Below are 22,575 nucleotides of genomic sequence, written 5' to 3'. Positions count from 1 at the left end.
TTAAGATTCTTTTGATTATTCTGCATCTGTCGTAGTTTGGTATGAATTTGGGAATCAGCTTATCAGCTTCTCCAGGTCAGCTGGGATTCTGACAGCGTGCGCATGTGCGTGCATGGTCACTCAGCCATGTCCTCCTCTTTGCGACCCCATGGACTGCTGCCCGACAGACTCCCCTGTCCATGGGATTCTCTAGGCAAGAATACTGGGGTGCATAGCCACTCCCTTCTCCAAAGAACTGAACCCAGATCTCCTGCACTGCAAGCAGATACCGTCTGAGCCCCTGAAATTCTGACAGGGATTGCATCAAATCTGAGGATCAGTTTGGGTAGTACTGCCTTCTGAAGATGAACTCTTCTAATCCATGAAACATGGGCTGTTTTTCCATTTAGTTAAAGCATCCTTAATTTATTTTAATAATGTATGTTTTGTGCTTTCTTAAGCTGTTTCCTCAGTATTTCATAATTATTGATGCTACTATAAATGGAATTGTTTACTTCATTTCATTTCAGTTGTGCATTGCAAACACACAGAAATACAATAGATTTTTGTGTACTAACCTTATATCTTACAACCCTGCAGAAGTCTTTTATTAGCTCTGTTAGTTTTTTGCACATTCCTTTGGATTTTCTATATATAAGATCATGTCATCTGTGAAAATGTACACTTTTAATACAAACTCTATCAAAATCCCAGAATTATGAGTTCCAAGAATCAAGTCCAATCTGTTAGGATTATGAATCTCCATTCTCTCTTTCCTCCTTATCTGTCAAATTTTTCCTTTTCAAAGTTAAGCCTCATTTGAGATGTTTTATGATAAAGAAGGATGCACAAATCCTACACCCAAAAGCCTTAAAAATCAGATTAAAAGGGTTACTTTACCACACCCTTATTTCTGATAAAAACAGTTTTCAGGTACTGCTATGTTAGCTTATCTGACAAACACTTCTATTTATGAGACAAATTCTTGGAAAAAATCACTGTTGCCACTCATATTCTGGGAGAAACAGACACAGAACGTTCTTTTTTTTTTTAAGAATGTTCTTATTGTTACCTGTTTTCAGGCAACTGTTACAGATGGAAGCAGAACTTCTGGGTGCTTAAATCTCCCTGAGGGTAGAAACGATTGACAATAGTGAACACTGCTCATAATGTAGTAATTATGAGGTGGGGTTTATCAACACGTCCATCTGAATTTTAGCAGCATTAATTAGTAAGGTAGCACAATTCTTAGTAAGTAAAAGACTTCATACAAACCTTACAAAGTATTTGTCTTTCTGAGAGAAGTTGCTATGAACTTAGTTAATTGTACAGAATGTGAAAGAAAACTCACAGTTCTATTTGTTTCCCATGTAATAGGAAAAGTCATCAGTTATATGTTGTCAAGGGAATTTTCTGACCTATGAAAAGGATCTTGATCAGGAGTCATTCCAGTGACAGATAGGGATAGCAGTTCAGTATTGGTAAAGTAGCTGATGTGAACAAGAATCCGCTTCAAGATTTAGTTTTTATCAGCTTTATTTTTCTTATAAATATAAAATGACCATAAGTTTTCATAAAATTGTGGAAGAAAACATAATTCCCTACTGAGAAATAATCAGCATCTTGGTTTATATCCTTCTAGAATTTTTTTCTATGAGACATACACAAGAAATATATTAAGGAGAATGACAACAACAAATATTTCTTAAGACATTAACTGTGCCACACATTCTAAGCATTTTATGTGGATAAACTCATTTCCTCCTCACAGTGTCTTATGAAAAAGGCAATATTGTTACCCCTATACAATTATATTTAAGTGGGACCACACTATATGTAGCATCTTTTTAAAATTTAATATATAATGGATATATTTGTGCTAAGAAAGATCCATATTGTCCTTTTTGATATCCCCGTATAGTATTTTGCTATACTATATGGAGAATAGTATAGCTATGTGGATATATTCATGTTTAACCATCACCTGTTGATGGACATCTAGATTATTTTTGCTATTATAGATCTCATTGCATCATTAAACATCGGCCTTTTTGCTGGTTCAGTTGTTTTGGCGGGGGATAAATTACTGGAAGTAGCATTCTTGTTCAAAGAGCATACACACTTTCAATTTGGATAGCTATTTATAACTTCTGTCCGCAAATCTTTTGACTAGTTTACATTTCTGCAGAACATTACACAAGCACCCAGTGTAACAATGTTGAGTAGTAGTATTTTTAATAGTACCCAATCTGATAGTGAAAAATCAGTATCATCTTAATTTGCAGTTAGTACTGTTGAGGAAGTGTTTTTTCATACATTTAATGACACTAAATTACTCTCACTTGATCTTAGCTTATATTTTTAGTGTGTTGGCATTTTTGGTTAATTTTAAAAAACCTCTTCAGACGGAGATTAACCCATTATATTAAAGAGAAGATTTTTGAAATATATTTTCCCATTTTGTTGCTTATGGTTATGTTTTTGCCACCTTACAGTCTTATTTTTGCTGCCAGATCTATTAGTCTTCTTTTTCTGCCTTAGTGTCATGTTTAGAAAGAAGTATTCATCCCCAAGATTATATAACTATTTGCTGTATTTTCTTCTAGTCTTTGTATGATTTTTTAGTATTTTAAATATTTAAATAGCTTATGCAGTTGTATTTTACATATGATCTGAGGCAGCTATGTCTAAATTTATTATTTTCAAATGAATAGAAAGTTCCCCTGAAATCATTCAGTGAATAGCCTTTACTCTGGAGAGCTGTCATTGTACCTTTATTTGTAAAAATTATTAACAAGACTTTTAATGACTTTTTTGTTAAATATTCTGCTTTCCAGTTAAACCAGGATGGAGGTTTTAATGTCACATAAGGAACAGTTTCTCATTTATCTGGCTTACTTCTTTAGCAATAAAATTAGCTAACTTGTGCTGAGCACTTACTCTAAGCCAGTAGCCATACTATACTTTTTCTTGGACTACATTTAATCCTTAAGGCAAAACCTATGATTTTGAAATTAAGGAAAAAGAACAGATAAAGTGCTGAATATTACACAGCTGATTTGTTTCAGTCTTGATTTGAACTTGTGCTAAGTCCCTTCAGTCGTGTTCGACTCTGCTGCCCCATGGACCTAGCTCGCCAGGTTCCTGTCCATGGGATTCTTCGGACAAGAATACTGGAGTGGATTGTCGTGCCCTCCTCCATGATCTTCCCTATCCAGGAATTGAACCTGCATCTCTTATGTCTCCTGCATTGGCAGGCGAGTTCTTTACCACTAACGCCATCTGAGAACCCCTGATTTGAAATCAGGTTTATCTTAATCCAGAGCCCCTATTTTTAACTACTGTGCTACCTGCTTTACAGAATACTTGCCAATGTGTAGAGAATTCCATTAACTCCCCCACCCCCCACCAATAAAACTGAAGTACCCACCCAAATGGCATTCTTGTCAAACAAAATAAAATTGAAAAGGGGGGAAACGAAACTCCTTGAATGCCCATCTCTTACCATACTGACCCATTCCAGATTAGCAGATTACATGTGATCATTGAAAGGTGTATTTATTTGAGGAAAATTATTTCTAAATATGATACTACAAGATAAGCTGTATGGCTATCTTCCAGGGTGCAGGACCACTCCTATCTGAATGGTTAAGACAGGAGAGCAGAAATGAAGGAAAATGAGTATTTGCTATTGCTTTTGAGCCTAACCCATTTCATCTATACTGCCCCTTTAAGGACAATGCTTGAGTATTTTCTATCCTATTCTTATTCTCTCCACTTCTCTACGTTAATGCTCCGATTTTATTTTGATAAGAGACAAGATGATAGAAGGATGAGATCCTATTTTATTGAAAACATATCTGGCTTACATACTTTCCCTGCCTACCAGTTCTCTCACCCCTGCTTAGATCAACGTGCACATCCTCATTCATTCTCTTTTCTCATAGCCTTCCTGACCAAAAGTTGTCGCCATCTTGCTGGTAAGAGTTTACCTGCAGTGTATTTGCAAAGGAAATAATTGAGTGCAGTGAGAACAGCATAGTACAATGAGCAGGTGATATGACCTTGAAGAATCAGACCCAAGTCTTAAAACATTGTAGCTATGAGCAATACTGAGCATGTCATATATTTGTAAACTGGAAAGCTCTATGCAAATGTATCCTGCTGTTTCCTGGAGTAGGAATTGTGGCTGGAGAATACAAGCAACATATAAATATGTTAGGATGGAATTCTTGCCTAAAACCATTCTTTTAAACACCAGTTGGAGTTGCTAAAAAAACAGGTTCAGAACTAAACTTCTTTAGCTAATAGTGACATTTTAGTGATGTACTGACAAACATCTTTTTTAAACGTAAATATCTAATAGAAGAACATACTTAAAAGTGGAAGTAAATAATAAGATACTAAATATTTTGTGTAATTTTAAAGTTTTGCTGCAAAAGATATTTGCAGCTATTTTTATTCCAATTATGTGTACTTCATTTTCCCTGTTGAAAAACCTCTGTATTCAAATAAAATGTCAAGACTATACTAGAGAATAACTCTACTAAATTCACGAAGCAATTTGTTTAAATTCAAATCCTTGTTTTTTCAGACTATATTTTCAGAATTTATCACTATTGAAATGTTATTTCACGGCAAAGCTTTAGAGGTCTACACTGCTGCCTACCAAAATATACAAAAGATTGATGAAGAAGAAGATTTAGAGGTAGGACTATGTCTGTCTAAGCTCAGTTCTTCTATTGATATGGAAATATTTAAAAGAAACCATCACAGTGTGGGTAAAGATGTCTTAAATTACACTTTGTGGTTTAGATGTCATTGTATGCGGTTCCAAATAGCTGAACCTTTATGACTTTCTAGTTAACTTTTCAAATTAACCATAGTTAAGTTCGAAGAATATCTAGTAAAACATAGAAACAAAGCCATAATGTGAAATAAGGTATCATTTTGACTAATGGTGTAAGTCACTTATATGTGTTAAAAATACTATTTATTGATTTAAGCCAAAATTTGAGTGTTTATGCCACGCACAACACCGAAAGCTTCACATGCATTTTCTCACTCACTCCTGTAACTCAATTGCTGTGATCATTCATTTACAACTAAAGAAGCAGATGTAGAGGCTTTAAGTAACTTAACTTGCCCTTGACCACTTAGCTAGTAGAAGAGCAGAATCTGGCTTCCAACTAGCTTTGTGAGACTTAATCTGTAACCTATGAAATGTGTAGATTTGTATATAGGTGGGGGACGGGGGGGGCGGGGGTGTTTCACTCAGTCGTGTCTGACTCTTTGTGACCCCATGGACTGTAGCCTGCCAGGCTCCTATGTATGGGATTCTCCAGGCTTCCTTTGTATTGATAGTTAAATGCAAATATTAACTCTTAAATATTCAAGATGTACTTTGTCCATATAGCTCTACAGTAGAAGTGAGAACAGCCATGTATTCTCAAGATATAGCCAAAATTTTTTAATTATATTAGTTAATTCCATAATTTTCAAGGATCCATTTATTTTTTAAGTAAAATATCTATCGAGATCCCCCAAGGCTTCACTTCCCACTACTCCACTGGTTTCAAGAAATGTGAATTCAGTAAAACCAGACTATACAGCTTGGCCAAAATGAAGTACATGTTTTAGTATGTTTTCCAGTGCCAAAATCTGATCTCACTTTTACCTCAGTAAAGCATACACAATCATATTTCTGTTACTATTTGTTAATAGAATGGTTTCTATTCCCTACTAAAGCTAAGATTTCTTAATTTTCACTTTTTACATCCTATTTTTTAAAAAAATAATCATCAAACTTTTAACTGTAATTTATAAAACAGCAAATGTTTCTACAGTGATTACTTTAACCAGCTACTGACCTGTGCATTTTCACTGTTATTATTTTAATCCTACCATGAATTTTAATAAAAGTACTTACTGTCCTCATTTCTACGGATGAAAAAACTGAGGCACATTGAGGTTAAGGAACTTTCCAGAGGATCCCATAGCTAGTAAAATAGCTGGAAGCCAAACAGTAGTCTGACTGCAGACACTGTTTTTATCCTATCTACGCTGCCAGAAGCATGATTCTTGGTGAGTGACGTGAACTATTTCCTGCAAGAAACACTGCATTGAGTGGCAGGTTTAAAATTGATCCCCTACTTTCCCTATAAGGTTAAAGTTCCCATTACAAGTATTTTCATTCTCCATTTTCTAACACCCTTGACTTAATGCACTTTCCTCAAGCCCCCTGGACCCAAAGATTTTCTTTCTCATTCCATAGGTCCTAGGTGTCTTCTGTCACAGCGTTTCCTTTACCACTTCTCTTAACACTGTTCTTCACCAGCTAGCTAGGTAGCTTGTAGGAGAGATCCATAAACACTCAAAATCTCAGTGCTGTCTAGAGTATCTCAGAGTATCGACTTCCCTACTTTTTCTGATGGGGCACTATTGAGCAAGTTAATTTCTTCACACTTCATTGCTTCTCTCTATGGAGACACTTATGTACATTCGTCAACTGTTTACTGAGCATCTGTTATATGCGACACTGTTCTGAGCGCTGAGGATTCAGCACTATAGAGTTGGTCCAAGTTGTCAAAAAGCAGAAACGTAAAAAAGGAGTTCAGGCATTAAAAAAAGATGTTTCATAATATGAAGGAAAAAATAATAGATAACATACTGTTGTGTGAATGAGTGTATGTGATGGAGGATCCTAAATAGTCTGGAGAATCAAAGAATGATTTCTTAATCAGAAGTTTGAGGAATGTGTCGAATCCCTGTCTACAATTTCAGGCAGAGTACAAAGGTCCTGAGGTACAGATGCCGGAACTTGTGGAAAGGAGAGGAAAGCAGTCTGGGGAAGAGCTGTGTGGGACAAGCCAAAGTAAAATTACATCAGCTACCAAGGAGAGGAAGGACCCTTTAAATACAAAGTCTCTTGGAAACGAGTAGAGAAAAGATGCGGAAAGGGACAGAGAATTTCCTATTCTTAGGTAGTAGTCCTTACTATACGAGAATTGCAGATTTATTCAGATAGCAGCTAGTATTTTACATCCAGTTATATCAGAAACCATCTTAACTGATTTGTTCTTCACATTAAAAGTACTATCATATTCCCCTTCAAAAGATCACCTCTGTACATTCAGTTTAGAGCATATTCAGATCTTGAGACTCACTCCTAGAAAAGATCTTGGACCATGTATTGGAAAATGCAGTATTGCCAATAAATATTCCTATAAATATGTTCTTTTGCAATAGATTAATATTTAACTGGTTTAGACTTTTATCCCAAGGGTGGTATATTGTCTTCCATTTCCCACTTTTATCTTTGCTAGAAAATCCAAAGAATGTTGTTTTAACAAACATGTATTTCTTCCAAATACCAGTGACTTCAGTCATCCACTTTTGATATCATACCAGGATGGCAGGGTCCATGTCTAGCACCAAAATATAATTGGGTCTTCAGTAAAACTATTAATAACCTAATTATCAATATACCTGAATTGCCCTAAAACACAAGTCTTACCTCTTTCGTTAAGTTTCATCCCTTGATTGCTTTTATATGCTGTACTTCTTTAATGTTTAAAAAAAGCAGAAAAAAGAGCAAGCTTTTGTTTGTTGAAGTTTTGGCTAAGGGGAAAATGCACTGTGGGGAATCATAATCACACTTGCTTTAAAAAAGCAAAACGATAGCATGAAGAGTTGAGGGGAAAATGAATATGAAGAAATTCACATTTGATAGACTTGCCTGTTTTACGTTACAAAGTGGTATAAAAGATAAGGAAGCTTAAGAGTGCAGTAATAGTTGGAACTACTACTTTCAGGAAAAAGAACTGACAAGCAATGACATTCCAGATGCTACTGAGATTGGAATTTCATAGAATGGCTCCATTTACTCTTCTGTGATATACTGGGACAGCACTGTAGTGAATTTAAACTGTTGAGTTGAGGATAGGCAGAACAGAAAGAATCAAAGGTGTGACTTATTGTCTCACTGGCTTGCATGCTCTTTGAAGGTAGGAACTTTTCACGTTTCACAAGTAAAATCTCTTAAGTGACTGTTTCAGGACCCATCATCATTTTACATGGTTCAGTAGAATTTTTTAGCTTACATCTTTTCAACGTAAAATATTTTTTAAATTTACAATAAATTAAATAAATAATGTCCCCGGGGCAAGGGTGGGGGAGCAGAGTTGCTTAAACAAATTCTGAACTAAAGGGAACATGACTTTATAGATTTCCAGTTTAGTATCTAATTTATAACATTTTTTTATCATTGCAACAGGTTTTCCGACATTCTCTGTATCCGCAAGATTACTCATCCCGTTTAGATATCGTAAGAGCAAATTCGAAGTCACCTCTTCAAAGATCACTGTCTGCTAAGTGTGTATCTGGAACAGGACAGGTGAGCTAGAAACCGTAATTTTAAGGAATATAAGCTACTGCCTTTTGAATTGTTCAGTATTAAAAATGTTTCCCTTAAATCATTGGATTTTGAATAACCTGCTCTTCCCCTCTTCTATATAAAATGATGTAAAACTGCACTAGGTTCTGCTCTATTATTGATATTTCTTTTATTATCTGAAAGACATGACTCTCTGAAGCAGAACATTTGGGAGCAGAGGTAGAAGGGACAGAGTGCTAATTTACATTTGTTCAGTGATAGAATGTGAAGATCACAGATTCTGAAATCAAACTGCCTAGGATTTGAATCCCACTAGCATGGCTTAGCAGCAGCAGCAGCATGGCTTACTGGAAATTATACCTAAAAAGGACCTTTGCTGAATGTTATCATAGATCCAGAAGCATGTATCCTTAGGTAAAGCATCAGTTTTCTCTTTTCTTCTATATCCTGAAAACCGGAGGTACCTAGTGTCTAGAGTAGGAGATATCCTCTTTTTCCTCAGGGGCCACAGAGAAAATACCAGGTTATGTGAACCACGTAGTCTCTGCCCCAACCAAGAGCAGCCACAAACAATACATTAACAAATCAACATGTTGTCATAAAACTTTATTTTATAGAAACCAGACAAACTGGGCTTTAGCTTGCCAACTTCTGATTTAGAAAGCTATGATCTTTTCCATATCTAGCCTTCAGAATTTAAAATTGAGCATTCAGTTGTATGTGACCTAGTATGTTGTTTTTATCTTCTAAGCACTTATTTACTGCTTTTAACTTACACATCTCTCCCCCTAACCAAATTATACTTTGATTATTCCAGTACTAAGTGCCTTGCACATTAATTCCATAAATCTATAGTATATAGTACATAGAGAATTTTGACTATTTAGAGCTAATAGTATCACCTAACTTAGCCAAGATCTATGTAACACTTTAGACTACGTAATGCCAAGGTTTCTCAACCTCAGCACTGGTAACTTTGAGCCAGATGATTTGGGGCAGGGGGCGGGGGGCGGGTGGTGAGAGGTCTTGTTCTGTACATTGTACAGATGCTGAGCAGCATTCCCAGCCTCTACCCACAGGAGCTCAGTAATGCCCTTACGCTCCCCCAGTCGTGACAATTAGGTGTCTCCAGACATTGCAGATGTCACCTGGGAGACATAGTCACCCTCTGAAAAGTGTGAAGCAGGATGACCCAAGGGGCAACAGTCAGAAATGAAAGCCAAGTCATGAATTCAGATTCTCATCTCATTAATTTTAAATCACACTATGTTCAAAGTTTAATATTTTTGCCTAGTTGAAATATCCTTGTGTTCTGCCATCCCTTTGAGGAGTCTCATGTTTTTGTGACCTAAGAATTATTTAACTTTAAATATCTTTAATATTTATAATGTACTTTACTTTTCTCTGGAAGTATATTATCAAAGTACTGATATCCAACTGGAGTTCAAATGGCTAATTTCACACCTCTCCAAAAAAAAATAACATGAATGAAGAAATTTTGTGATTGTTTTCAAACCTTTAAGGACAATTCATAATTTAGAATTTTCATTACTAAAGATTATTATTTATGGACATTTTTCTGATATTTGTTCTGTGTACCCTTATCTATCTATCAGGGCATAAAAAAAATACCAGGCATGTAAAAATATTTTCAAGTTAGTGATTTTTAAAACACGTTAACTTTTAACAGGTGTTGACCTGTCGACTAAGAAAGGATCAGCAAACAGAAGATGATGATGAAGAGGATGAAGACTTAGATGTTACAGAAGAAGAAAATTAAATTTCTTAAGTAAATTTTGCATTTCCATTTTCATCTTAAATGACCTGGAATCCAGAATTACTAAAACTGCAAAACATAATACTGGCTTGATACGTTAAACCTCAAAATTAAATCCTATTGGAAATGTAGAAATATTAAAGGAAATTTATGCCAACCAAAAATGGAAGTTTTAAAAAACATGAGTCATTTCAACATTTCTATCTAGCATCATACTCTCTTTTATAGGTTCCATTGTTTTTTAAAAACAATGTATTTCCAAAGTATTTCAAATACACTAACCTAGTTGGTTGTAGTAGGTAAATAACAAAAACAGATTAAACAATTCCACTTACGTCCTTTAGATTAAGACACCATACTTTCAACATCAGAAAAGGGTCCTAAGTAGTCATTCTGATTAAATACAAATTTTATTCCATAAAGCTTTCATCAAAAAGACAAGTGTTCTTTTTCTTTTTTTCACTTTTACTACAACCTTAAGTTTCATTCTTCAGTATATAAATTTACTTATCAACAAGAGTATTATAGTCACTCTCAAAAAATAGTAATAGGGCACTATCAGTGTTTTACAACTATACATAAGCACAAATTTTAGCTTTAAAAAGCTATTTTCAGCTTGATTCTGGTTTTAAAACAAAACCACTGTCAAACTAAAGCACTGTATATTTTTTGGCACCACAACTTTTGAAAAGCTAGAATTTGGTGGAATGTTTCCCTTAAAAAATATAGCAAATCATAAATCAGTAAAAAAATTATATATTTTATCAGCCTACCATATAATCAGTAAGAGTACACAATCACTCTCTTTCCTGAAAATAGAAAACAATTTAATCAGAGCCTTTCAGTATTACCTGATGCTTTTATTTCTTTGGATGGAGAACTGTACTCATTATTTCATAGATCCAAGTCTGGCATATAAAAAATAGGAAATTGATATTATCTGGGATTACCACAAAAAGCAGTTGTTCATAACAGAAAAATACTTTTCTAGAATGCTTTTTTGACTTTGGTTATTCATGGTCTTTTCTTAACAAATCATTGCTTCCAGAAAATAGTCCTAAGTGATACTTAATAAAATATTCAAAACATTTTAAAACTGTAAATATCCCATGTGGTGTTAGTGGTAAAGAACCCACCTGCCAATGCAGGAGATGTAAGAGAGGTTGGTTTGATCCCTGGGTTGGGAAGATGTCCTGGAGAAGGGAATGGCAACCCACTTGAGTATTCCTGCCTGGAGAACCCCATGGACAGAGAAGCCTGAAGGGCTACAGTCCACAGCATCACAGAGTCAGACACAACTAAAGTGACTTAGCACACAGCATGCACAAATAATTCACATTCATAAAAAACTGAGGATGTCATTGCATTTTCTCAGTATTTAATCTTGGTATTGTGGCTAGGGGAAAAAAACAAGGTTGTAGTATGTCTCTTGCAGATTATGATCACAACTCACTTGAGCATCAGTTGCCCTATTTGTAAAATTAAAATAGTGCCTGATATTTAAAGCAATCAAATTATGATATAAAATGTATGCTCTGTTTAAAAAAATATTGTAAGGACAAAAGGACTATTACATGTAATACTTTAACTGTATAATTAATTTTTAGGCCAGCAATAGGTTGGCCAACCTGAAAGGGTTGCTGTTTAGTCGCTAAGTTGTGTCCAGTGTTTGTGACTCATGGACTGTAGCCCACCAGGGCTCTCTGTCCATGGGATTTCCCAGGCCAAGAATACTGGAACGGATTGCCATTTCCTTCTCCAAGGAATCTGCGTGGCCCAGGGATCGAACCCGTATCTCCTACATTCACAGGCAGGTTCTTTATCACTAAAGCTACAAGGTAAAGTCTTAAAAGGGTTATAAAGTAACTATTTCTGCAATTTGTGAGCTGGGACAAAATCAAGGTTATTACATAGATACTTAGGTAACCATACTTTAAAATATAAAAACCTCTTTTTAGCTTCCTTATAAAAAGACAGGCAACTACTATGACTAGTTAGTTGGCTATAGGCTTCCATTTGTCTCCAAAATAGGTATATTAGGGTTATTGGAACTATATGCTGCTGCTGCTGCCGCTAAGTCGCTGCAGTCATATCCGACTCTGTGCGACCCCATAGACGGCAGCCCACCAAGCTCCGCCGTCCCTGGGATTCTCCAGGCGAGAACACTGGAGTGGGTTGCCATTTCCTTCTCCAATGCATGAAAGTGTAAAGTGAAAGTGAGGTTGCTCAGTCGTGTCTGACTCTTCGAGACCCCATGGACTGGAGCCTACCAGGCTCCTCTGTCCATGGGATTTTCCAGGCAAGAGTACTGGAGTGGGATGCCATCACCTTCTCCGATTGGAACTATATAGTTAATTCGTATATAAAGATCATATAGTACCTATTACAGTTCACTAAATATTAGTTAACATTTAATGCAGAGATGGAGGTGATAGGGTCACTGCTTAGTAGGTGATACATGGACCAAGAGCCAATGCTCATGACAGTATTGTCAGTAAGTGTGTAAGTGTGCACTCCTAAGGAGTCTTACTATCTCTTGATTATGAGATTAAGCTTACTTTCTAGGCATGATCTGTATTTTTCACATGCCTCAAATCAAAAATATTTGGCTTTAAGATAACTAAAATGCCACTGGGTATTAAACTTGATAACCGATATGCCACTATAATACCTAGTAATTCTAGAAGAGGAAACACAACTGGCTGTGAGATAATCATTGAAGCTGGGCAATGGGTTTTTGAGGATTTAGTGCACTGTTCTCTTTTACATGTTTGAAATTGGTGGTGTGTTGGTAAACTGGCTCACTGGGGTGGAAGACACCCTGATAACTCTGCACTTACCAGTTTCCATGGTGTAAATACTCCTACCATGGCCAATTCAAATTACCAACATGTCACTGAAGGTAAAGTTGTGAACAGATGTGCAGAAATGGCTCCCAAGCAGTAGAAGCCAGTTAAAAAATATACTAAACTGAAGATCATGGAGTAGAATTCTTATCAATCAATAATTTTACCATCAAAATACAAAGCCTGTGCTTATTGTTAGCCTTTTAATTACCACCACCATTCCACCCTAGCCTAGACTGAGAAGCAGTTCCATATTAAGTTATACTTCACCTTAAGCTTCATCATAGCTTTCATTTATTTATATGTATTTATTTGAGAAGCATTTTTAGGTTTTCCAATACACTTCTCAGATTGATCAAATAAGCCATACAATCTCTGAGCACTTAAAAAATATTTTCTTCCTTTTGTCATTTTCCTAGCTTGTGAGCTTACTAGTTTCAAGTGCCATATTGATGTGCTTTTTTGAACCAGATTTACCAGTTAATTCATTTTATTGCAAGTAGGATGTTCAACATAATTAAAAACACAGAAACTTGTTAATTTTTCTTAGACTTCTTTAAATCACTGAAGATGAGTACTGCAGTACTAAATGGCTAAATACTAAAAAGTATTCTACAATACCCTCCCAACTACTGTATATAAATTCAAATTTTATTTGCTCAGTGTGGGGAAGTATCACAAAATTGAGGGAAATCAACTGTTTTATATAAATTATAAAAGACCAATCAAAATCAAATCATGTTAGATAAAATGAACAATTGTAAATTAGAAGCCAGTATATACTGTCTGTCTCATAGAGAATCCCTGGATATGTAGTAACTTCTCATTAGTCTTTTATTCACAATGTTTGGGCATATTAATTTTATTTTTTTTAATGCTATTTTTAAAGCAACGATGGAGATAAGAAAATATCCTTTCCTCTTTTGAAAATATTTTTAGCCTGGTCTTCTTTAGTTGCTAAGTCGTGTCAGATTCTTTTGTGACCCCATGGATGTAGCCTGCCAGGTTCCTCTGTCCATGGGATTTCCCAAGCAAGAATCCTGGAGTAGGTTGCCATTTCCTTCTCGAGGGAATCTTCTGGACCCACACCCTGAACCCATTTCTCCTGCATTTGCAAGTGGGTTCTTTACCATTGAGCCACCAAGAAAGCCCAGCATGGTCTTACTAAAATTAAAAACTACCATTTAACAAAGTTGGTAGGCCAAAGTATTAAGAGCATGAACTGGAGTAAGTCTGTCAGGGTTGAAATTGGCTTCATGATTTACAACTATGACTTTAGGCAAGTTACTTAAACTCTGAATTTATCTCATTTGTGAAATATATATTTGTAAGCCTCTTAGGGCATATTGACATTATGCATGTAAAGCACTTACACTGCCTAGCACATAGAAAGTGCCCAATGTTAGCATTATTATTATGGTATGAAAAATCAAATCCAGTATTTGTAAAATCTCTAGTGTCAAATATCAAAGAAGTAAAAATTCAGTCTCACAGAATTCTTGTTATATTTAGCCATTGAGTCTTCAGATAAAAAAAGTTTAGAAATTAAGAATAAATAGCCACAAGTTATATAAATCATCAGTAAATTCTTCCTATAAACAAACTGTCCATTTATCAGATTCTTCCCAAGAAGAACCTGAAGGTCCCCTTGTACCTATAATTACTTGTCTTTTAAGTATTGAGTAAATCTTATCAGTCTGGTTGATGAGATGTTGGAATAAACCACAGAACTACACAAAGAACTCATATACTATTATAGAATGTCTGGTCCCTCCTGTCATATTATTTAATATAGCTGTTGAAAACCTTCACAAAAAAAGCTGTAATTCTTTTATATATATATATACAATACAAGTTAATTAGTTCATCTATTCAGTTGCAATTTTTTTATTTTTATAAAAACTTTTAATTTCCTAAGCCTTTTACATAAGTAAACTTCAAGTTCACAGTCTGTCAATTTTGAACTATTTATGATTAAGGAGAGGCTTAACACAGTAATATCTCAGACAAGGAAGAGGGCATTAATTCTGCAGGCAGTTAGCAATAAAAATGCTAACCCTGAACAATCAGTCACTGACCATTTCCTTATACAATTGGAGTAGAGATGTAGACTACAGAATGGAAACAAAAGTAAACATAAAACTTGTCTTCCCCAAACACAGTTTTCTACTTTATACAAGTCTTGACATTTACCCATGACATCAACAAAAATTACTGCACTCAGGGAATTAGTTCTCCCCCCACCCCAACCCACCCCCATCAAAAAAAAGCATATATATTTTTAAGTTAGAAAAAGTGAATGGCAATTTGCAAGCAAAAGAAAACCAGATTCACATTCTACTATTTACATTTCTTCTGTTCACAGGTCAAAATTAAAATGTTTCTTTTCATTAGATAATTAAAAATAAACACTTAAAATGCATTTTACTGCATCAATACTGTGGGGAGATAATTATGAATTTAGAAATGCTCTCTAGAGCAAAATTAACTTAACCTTGCGGGGGCCAACTGGTCTATCATTCAGATCTTTAATAGCAGCCATAGCTTCATTGTAGTTTATCATGGCAACAATGGCTTCCCCTGTAGGTAATCCTTGCTCATTATACTGTATTGAAACTGAATCAGGTATGATTCTGTAACCATGGAAAAAGTCTAAAATCTCATTAACATTAGCTTTAAATGGAAGATTCATTATCTTAATAGGCGTTACTCTACCTGAATTACAATTTAATTTTGGATCAGGCATAAATCTCCCCTCAGGAAAACTTCCCATATTACGCTTTCCAAAATCAAATTTGCCACCTTCTGGGCGACCAAAATTCACAAAAGGACGATGACTTCTAAAATCAGGGGGGCTCCTAAACTCCTCACCAGGAAGTCTAAAACTGTCAGGAACTCTGGAGTCCTCCTCTGGAGCTTCCCTGAGGTCTTCCTCCGGGAGCCGCCTGAAGTCCTCATCAGAAGGGCTTCTAAAATCTTCCTCCTGAGAACTCCTGAAGTCCTCTTCAGAAGGGTGCCTAAAGTCTTCATCCGGAGGGCCCCTGAAATCTTCATCCTGTGGGTGCCTAAAATCTTCCTCTCGGGGGCGCCTGAAATGTTCCTGGGGTGGCCTCCTGAAAAGCTCCTGAGGCGGTCGTCTAAAATGCTCCTGGGATGGCCGCCTGAAATGCTCCTGCGGTGGCCGCCGGAAATGCTCCTGAGGTGGTCGCCGGAAGTGCTCCGGGGGCGGCCGACGGAAGTGATCTGGGGGGGGCCGTCGGAAGTGCTCTGGGGGCGGCCGCCGGAAGTGTTCCGGGGGTGGCCGCCTGAAGTCCTCGGGAGAACCTCGGAAATCCTCCTCAGGAGACCGCCTGAAGTCCTCCTGGTGGGGTCGCCGGAAGTCCTCCTCAGGAGGGCGCCTGAAATCCTCCTCCGGGGGCCGCCTAAAGTCTTCCTCAGGTTGTCGCCTCCATTCCCCTGGGGGAAGCCGCCTGAAGTCTTCCTCAGGAGGCCGCCTCCAATCCTCCTCAGGTGGCCTCCTTAAGTCTCCCTCTAGGGGGCGCCTCCAGTCCTCCTCCTGAGGTCTCCTGAAGTCTTCTTTGGGAGGTCGCCTGAAATCCTCCTCAGGTGGCCGCCTCCAGTCCTCCTCCCTTGGGTACCGGAAATCCTCCTCCCGAGAGTGCCTGAAGTCATCCTCAGGAGGTCGCCTGAAGTGTTCCTCCCGAAGGCGCCTGAAGTTTTCCGGGGACCGCCTGAAGTCCTCTGGGGAATGCCTAAAGTCTTCTGGAGGGCGTCTATCAGGTGGTCGGAAATCCCCCTGAGGATGCTTGAAATTGTCCAGTTGCCTCAAGTCCTCTTGCTGATGCCTAAAGTTTTCCGAAGGGCCACCTGAGTATACTGGTGGATCATTTGAGTCAAACGAATGGGAATGATCATCTCTATCACAAGACTGTGAATGGTCATGCATTCTTTCACTAGGCATTGAAGAAAAATTTACACCAAACTCCTGCATTTGTGCCTCAGATATGAGCCTTAACAACACCTCTGTCCCCAAGAATCTCCGTCGGTTTAAACGTTCAGCTTTCACGGCCTGTTCTTCTGATTTGAATTTCACCAACGCTTCTCCTAGACCAACTCCTTTGTCATCATAAAGCAAGCAAATGTCATCCTCAGCAAGGGAAAAGTCAGCAAAGAACTTCTGCACTTCAACTTTTGTAACATCAAATGGAAAATTTCTTATATATATGCACAATTTCTGGCCAGAGTAGCCTTCTTGAGAGTGTTTTTGTGAGACCTGTCCAAGTCTCTCTTTCTCTGTTGATGCTGGTCTTTTCTTTTCATAACATTCAATGAACTTCAGCATCTGTTCCCTAGAAACTGGATCAATATAAACTGGACGATATTGTAAAACAGTCTTATGTAAACCCAGAGCAGTGTTATAGTCTTTCAGAGTCTTGAACATCACAAAGGCATATCTTGTTCTTCTTTCATCTTTATATAAAAACCTAATTTGTTCATTTGTCAGATCAGTATCTCTAAAAAAATTTCTTAAATCTCTTTTGTTAATACTTACAGACAGATTTTTTAAGTGAACATAAAATCCAAGAGGAGAACGAGAACATGCTCTTCTGGGAGATTTTGAATGAGATCGTTTCCGAAAATGTCTATCATTAATTCCTCTTGGTGATGTATGTTCTTCTGTCCTCATAGAAATGTCACCTTCCTTAATTAAAGTACCTCCAAAATCAATCCACTGTTTTTCTGAGCCTTGCATTACTTCAATAAATCTTGAACCCATAAAACTTCTATGACATTTAAGACCTCCTGAAGCATCAATACATGAGGCAAATTTTACTATGGCATCACCGTTATTTCGGCCATCATGATGCTTTAAAAAAATTACTCCATCCACACATAAACCAGAGAAAAAGACACGTACATCATCTTCATTTACTAAGTAAGGCAAGCCTCGTAGAAACAAGTAAGGATTCTCAGCTGTCAATGGCCGTGTCTTTCTTGGCCTTAAATCACCATGTCCTGTACCGTTAGTATGAAACCCAGCATCTTGATTAATCGGAGAACCATATCCAGAATTGCTTCCTTCTTCTTTAATAGCCTCAACAAAATTAGATAAGCTGCCAACCCCTGATGCCCCAGATCCTGGTCTCTCTCTTCCCATGCGGTCAGTTCTTTTCATTTCTATAGTCTTCTGCATTTCTGCTTTACTACTAAGAAAGAGCTCTACAGATGAATCTTTGATAAACCCTCCTGAACGACTTACAGCACGTCTTGCATCTTCATCTGTTGCAAAAATAATAAAAGCCTCCCCAATTTCCCCTCCAATTATATGCACTCCTCCATCAGGAATAGTCAATCCCGTGAAGAAGTGACGGATATCCACAGGCCCCGCAATAAAAGGAAGCCCCAGTAAACGGATGACTACAGCCATGCTGAGTGCAAACCACAGCAATAATGACCTGCAGACAGAAAGGTACACATAATAGCAAGTCTTATTTTTGAAGTACCTAATCCAAAACTAAGCTTATTAATTACTGGTCCCTACCTTCTTCAGCATTTATACATGAAAACAAGATATGAGTTCACAATGATATTGACTGTATCTAATTCTTTAAACAAATGGAATAAATTTTCTCCCAACTAAACATACAAATAAACCAGCTACTTTGAAGAAACATTTCCTATCACCTGTCCTATACAGCGTTGAGTAGAGAGTCTGCCAAGTGCTACTTCACAACATGACCAAACTATTTTCAGACATATCTGCTAGTGAAACATGAGTGACAGCTTTGTGGATTAAAGAATTTTACCAACCACAACAAATTTTACATAGTTATAAAAGCCATCTATGGACAGTATATAATTTCTGCTCATGATAACAAACTGCCTACCACTAGTGCATCACTGGCCAGACATAAAGTACAGAAGCCATGCATACCCAGGTGTACTATTCTACTTTTTTTTTTTTTTTTGGTCAAGCCTCTGTGAAAAGCCTTAAGCTCTGGATATCTTACCTTTTTATTTCTTGAAGACCTGTTAATTCTGTAAAAGCAACTTAACTGTGGAAAGAAAATGAAATATAATTAATCCTTGGACCCTGTAATTGACCTTAAACAACGCCAGATTAGGATATTCACTTCACAATTAACTGTTAAAAGTGAAGCAATATAAGAAGGCATAACTAAGGGTATTACAAAATGGTTGTCTTTGTTCCAAGGGGAAAATTAATCATCTTTTAGCAAAAAGGTAGAAATTCCAAGGAGACATCTGCAAATTATTTAGAAACAAAAAACCCGAAAACTTAACAACTGGTCCTTAATTGAAAGTGGCCCCAGAAGAAGGTGACAGAAATGTTACATATTCAGATTGGACTATTGGTTACCTGGGAGTATAAATTTATCAAGGCTAAATGAATCTATCCTTAAGTAAGGTCTGTGCATTTGACTGTATGTGAATTTTACAACCTATTTTTAAAAATCTTTTCTACAAGTAAAAATGACAATTTAACACCAAAAATTCCCAAAACCCTATCTTCCACTTGAAAAAACCAATATCTAATTCATCGTTTCTAACTCTCCTGTAAATCTTTCAAATCATAAGAGCAAATCAAATTAATAAATGATACAATAAATGAAGAAAAGCAATAAATCCAAACCAATGGCTACCATCTGGACACAATTTTATGTTCTACATTAACACCTCACACTTTCAAACATGGAACCCAATTTCCTGACTCCACTAAGACAAATAGTTCTCAATTACTTATACTCAACTATTGCTACTCTGTATCTTAAACTCAAATTTTATTATGCTAATAAGTTTACCCCATTTTGAATAACTGTCCTGCCTTCTGGGGAAACCCAAATGACTATGCTAAAAGGTAGAAACATAGTAAGAATACATTAATTTGGAATATTTGGGGATATCAGTATTAACTACTGAAAAATCTCATGATTCCTTACATCAAATACTTTGAGAGATATCCAAACTATTACCAAATATGTTTTTTAAGACCTGTTAATGATTATAAATTGTCTTTAATGAAAAAATGTTTTAATTCAGTACTTACACTTAAATACCACTCATCCACAAAGTGCTGTCTGAAAACATGGTCTTTGAGGTCTGCAAGGTCTATTTTCCTTTGAAAAAGGTCCACAGACTACTTTTCAAACTACAACTAACGAGGATATCAAGAAATTAACTGGCATTTTTTTACACATTTGAATTATCAATGCCAAATTGATATTAAAAGTATTAGTGAGGTTTGCTGCTAAGTCACTTCAGTCGTGTCCAACTCTCTGTGACCCCATAGATGGCAGGCCAGCAGGCTCCCCCATCCCTGGGATTCTCCAGGCAAGAACACTGGAGTGGGTTGCCATTTCCTTCTCCAATGCGTGACAGTGAAAAGTGGAAGTGAAGTCGCCCAGTTGTGTCCGACTAGTAGGACCCCATGGACTGCAGCCTATCAGGCTCCTCTGACCATGGGATTTTCCAGGAAAGAGTACTGGAGTGGGGTGCCATCACCTTCTCCAATTAGTGAGGTTTACTATAAAATATTAATGCATGAAAATGGTGGTGCAGACATAGGACACATAAAAAATCTTTGTACTTTCCACTCAATATTACTGTGAACATAAAAAAAATAGTTCTAAAACTTAGTCTATTGGACAATATCTGCAATGGTACCCCCCAAACACCCCAAAAATGAGTATAAGCTTAATTTCTTCAACAAACCCACACCAACATTTTAATAAAAACTACAAATGGCTTCTGGAATAGTTGTTCACATTAGTATTCCAAGACTCTTTCCTATGCAAAATGACTTAGCTCCTGTTACTTTTGGCAAGTAGTGTAAAACATTTTATCCCTGCTAAACTTTTAAAAACATAGCCAAGAACATTTCACAAAATAATTACTGTCAAGTTTTTAAAAGTCTTATAATTTACCAATTTGAAAACATTTTAACTAAGTAGTTTCATGAGTACAAATTCATGAATTCCAATTCAAAAATATAAAAAATTTTTTTCTTCTAATTTGCCACAGCGAAACATAACTATTGCTTAAACTGTTTTGCCCTTGAAATAGAAGGGTAATGTACTATTTATCCCTCTACAGAAATACACTTAGGAGATCACCTGTAAGAAACCAGATATCAAAATGAGCAACTTTCCTGTAGTTTCCACGTGATTTTCCTAAGCAAATACCCCAGAAATTCTATTCTTAGAACTACACAAAAAGCAAAAAACCCTACTCAACACTTAAAATGCGTCTTACGAATGCAACAAAACCATGTTTATAGCTGTGTTGATTAAGAGTGAGTTATTACAACTTCTTTTTTTTCCCCAAAAAAAGGAACTGAATCCTTAAAAGCTCGTTTAAGTGTAAGTGGCTGAAATTAACAAGCTCATTTTAAATAACTTAGCTGATTTTACCCAACGATTCATCCCACTTAATCATTATCACAAAAACCCCACGAAATGCTTATTTTCTAATCAAGCCTTAGAGGGAAATGGAAGGAAAGCTAACTTAAAATGGTATTATCTCCGATCCATTTATCATAACTAGAGAATAGCAAGTCATTTTCCAGACATGGTGAGAGAGAGATAACTGCTATTTCTTAAAACCTAAAGTTATGATGAAGTACATTTAAAATGCAAGAGTGAACCCTGCAGAAAATAATCTACCCCACTCCATAAGGGTTCTTTATGACGATTTGCCTTTTTATCCTTTTATAACGTAGATGATTAAAATAAAAAGCCAAAGCCATGACGACAGAGCCTGGTCCCCAGTAGAAACTGGAAATGAAGGCGAATCCACACGGCACCGGAATTCCCATTAACATCCATCCTCCTCAAATGGGGATCATCCGAAGGCATTGCTTCTATAGCTCAAAAAGCCTTTGTCCAGACTCCCAGGGGTCAGCGCTTCCTTCTTGTGCTCCAGGCCAAAGTTCCTACGTGGGATCCGATGTTCTTGCCAGACCTTCAGCCAAATCAGCCTTCAAATCAACCTGGACCACCCAACCTCCGTGCCTTTCCGTTACACCGGCTCAAGGGCAAACATTCCGCCCCGACTCGCCCAAGGGTGAGCTGTCCCTACACCTGAACACTTGGGCTCCCCTCAAGCCTAAAACTAGCCAGGCCTCCAAGCGCTTTTCCTGCCACCACTGACTACGATGACATAGCAAAGAAAAACAAGTACCTATGGAATCCTTCCAGATCTCCACTCTCTCAAGCCGACTGAAAAGGGCACGCACAACACCACATGAAGGCTGCCGGGAAGTCGGGTGCGTTTAGCAGGGGAAAAGAGGGTGCCCTGACGGCAGAAGCTACGCTCGCTGCTGGCGCGGCCCCGCCTTTCCCTGTGCTTCGGTCCCGGCCGCCAGGCCCTCCCCACGCCCGACGCCCCTGCGGTAATTGCTTCGCACTAGGGCGATCAAACACACACCGCTGCCGCCGAGTCGGAACCCCAAGGCTGGGGGCGGGGAGCTCTCCTCGTCCGCAGCAGCCTCCCCAGAGCCGGGAGAGCCCTCAGCGAACCCAGAAGAAGATGGCGCCCACTCTCTCCCCTCCGATCCGGAC

At 37.3% G+C, this 22,575-nt stretch overlaps 2 protein-coding genes across 9 annotated transcripts in view; one reads left to right on the top strand and one right to left on the bottom strand.

Moving 5' to 3' along the window:
• CIBAR1 (CBY1 interacting BAR domain containing 1) overlaps positions 1-10,315 on the top strand; it is a 24,828-nt gene extending 14,513 nt beyond the window's left edge. For 3 of the 5 annotated variants that reach the window (XM_060393515.1, XM_012184142.4, XM_012184138.4), the window contains 3 exons: positions 4,574-4,687; positions 8,255-8,374; positions 10,065-10,315. In XM_060393515.1, the coding sequence (XP_060249498.1) occupies positions 4,574-4,687; positions 8,255-8,374; positions 10,065-10,154 (324 nt within the window). In that variant the 3' untranslated portion in view covers positions 10,155-10,315. The remainder of the gene's footprint in view (positions 1-4,573; positions 4,688-8,254; positions 8,375-10,064) is intronic. The other 2 variants (XM_012184140.4, XM_012184137.4) reach the window with 1 other exon arrangement.
• RBM12B (RNA binding motif protein 12B) lies at positions 1,498-22,575 on the bottom strand. 4 transcript variants are annotated; one of them, XM_027973233.3, is made up of 3 exons: positions 22,196-22,575; positions 19,009-19,053; positions 1,498-18,453 (listed from the first exon to the last, which is right to left on the bottom strand). In XM_027973233.3, the coding sequence occupies exon 3, from the start codon at positions 18,423-18,425 to the stop codon at positions 15,471-15,473; it is 2,955 nt and encodes a 984-aa protein (XP_027829034.1). In that variant the 5' UTR covers positions 18,426-18,453; positions 19,009-19,053; positions 22,196-22,575; the 3' UTR covers positions 1,498-15,470. The 4 variants fall into 4 exon arrangements, with proteins under 4 accessions (XP_027829034.1, XP_027829033.1, XP_042110424.1 ...); XM_027973232.3 differs by having other exon boundaries at positions 22,442-22,575; XM_042254490.2 differs by lacking the exon at positions 22,196-22,575 and adding an exon at positions 20,064-21,778.

The sequence above is a fragment of the Ovis aries genome, chromosome 9 (assembly GCF_016772045.2).
Source record: "Ovis aries strain OAR_USU_Benz2616 breed Rambouillet chromosome 9, ARS-UI_Ramb_v3.0, whole genome shotgun sequence".
Taxonomy (NCBI): domain Eukaryota; kingdom Metazoa; phylum Chordata; class Mammalia; order Artiodactyla; family Bovidae; genus Ovis; species Ovis aries.
This window is presented reverse-complemented; position numbering and strand designations above follow the sequence as displayed.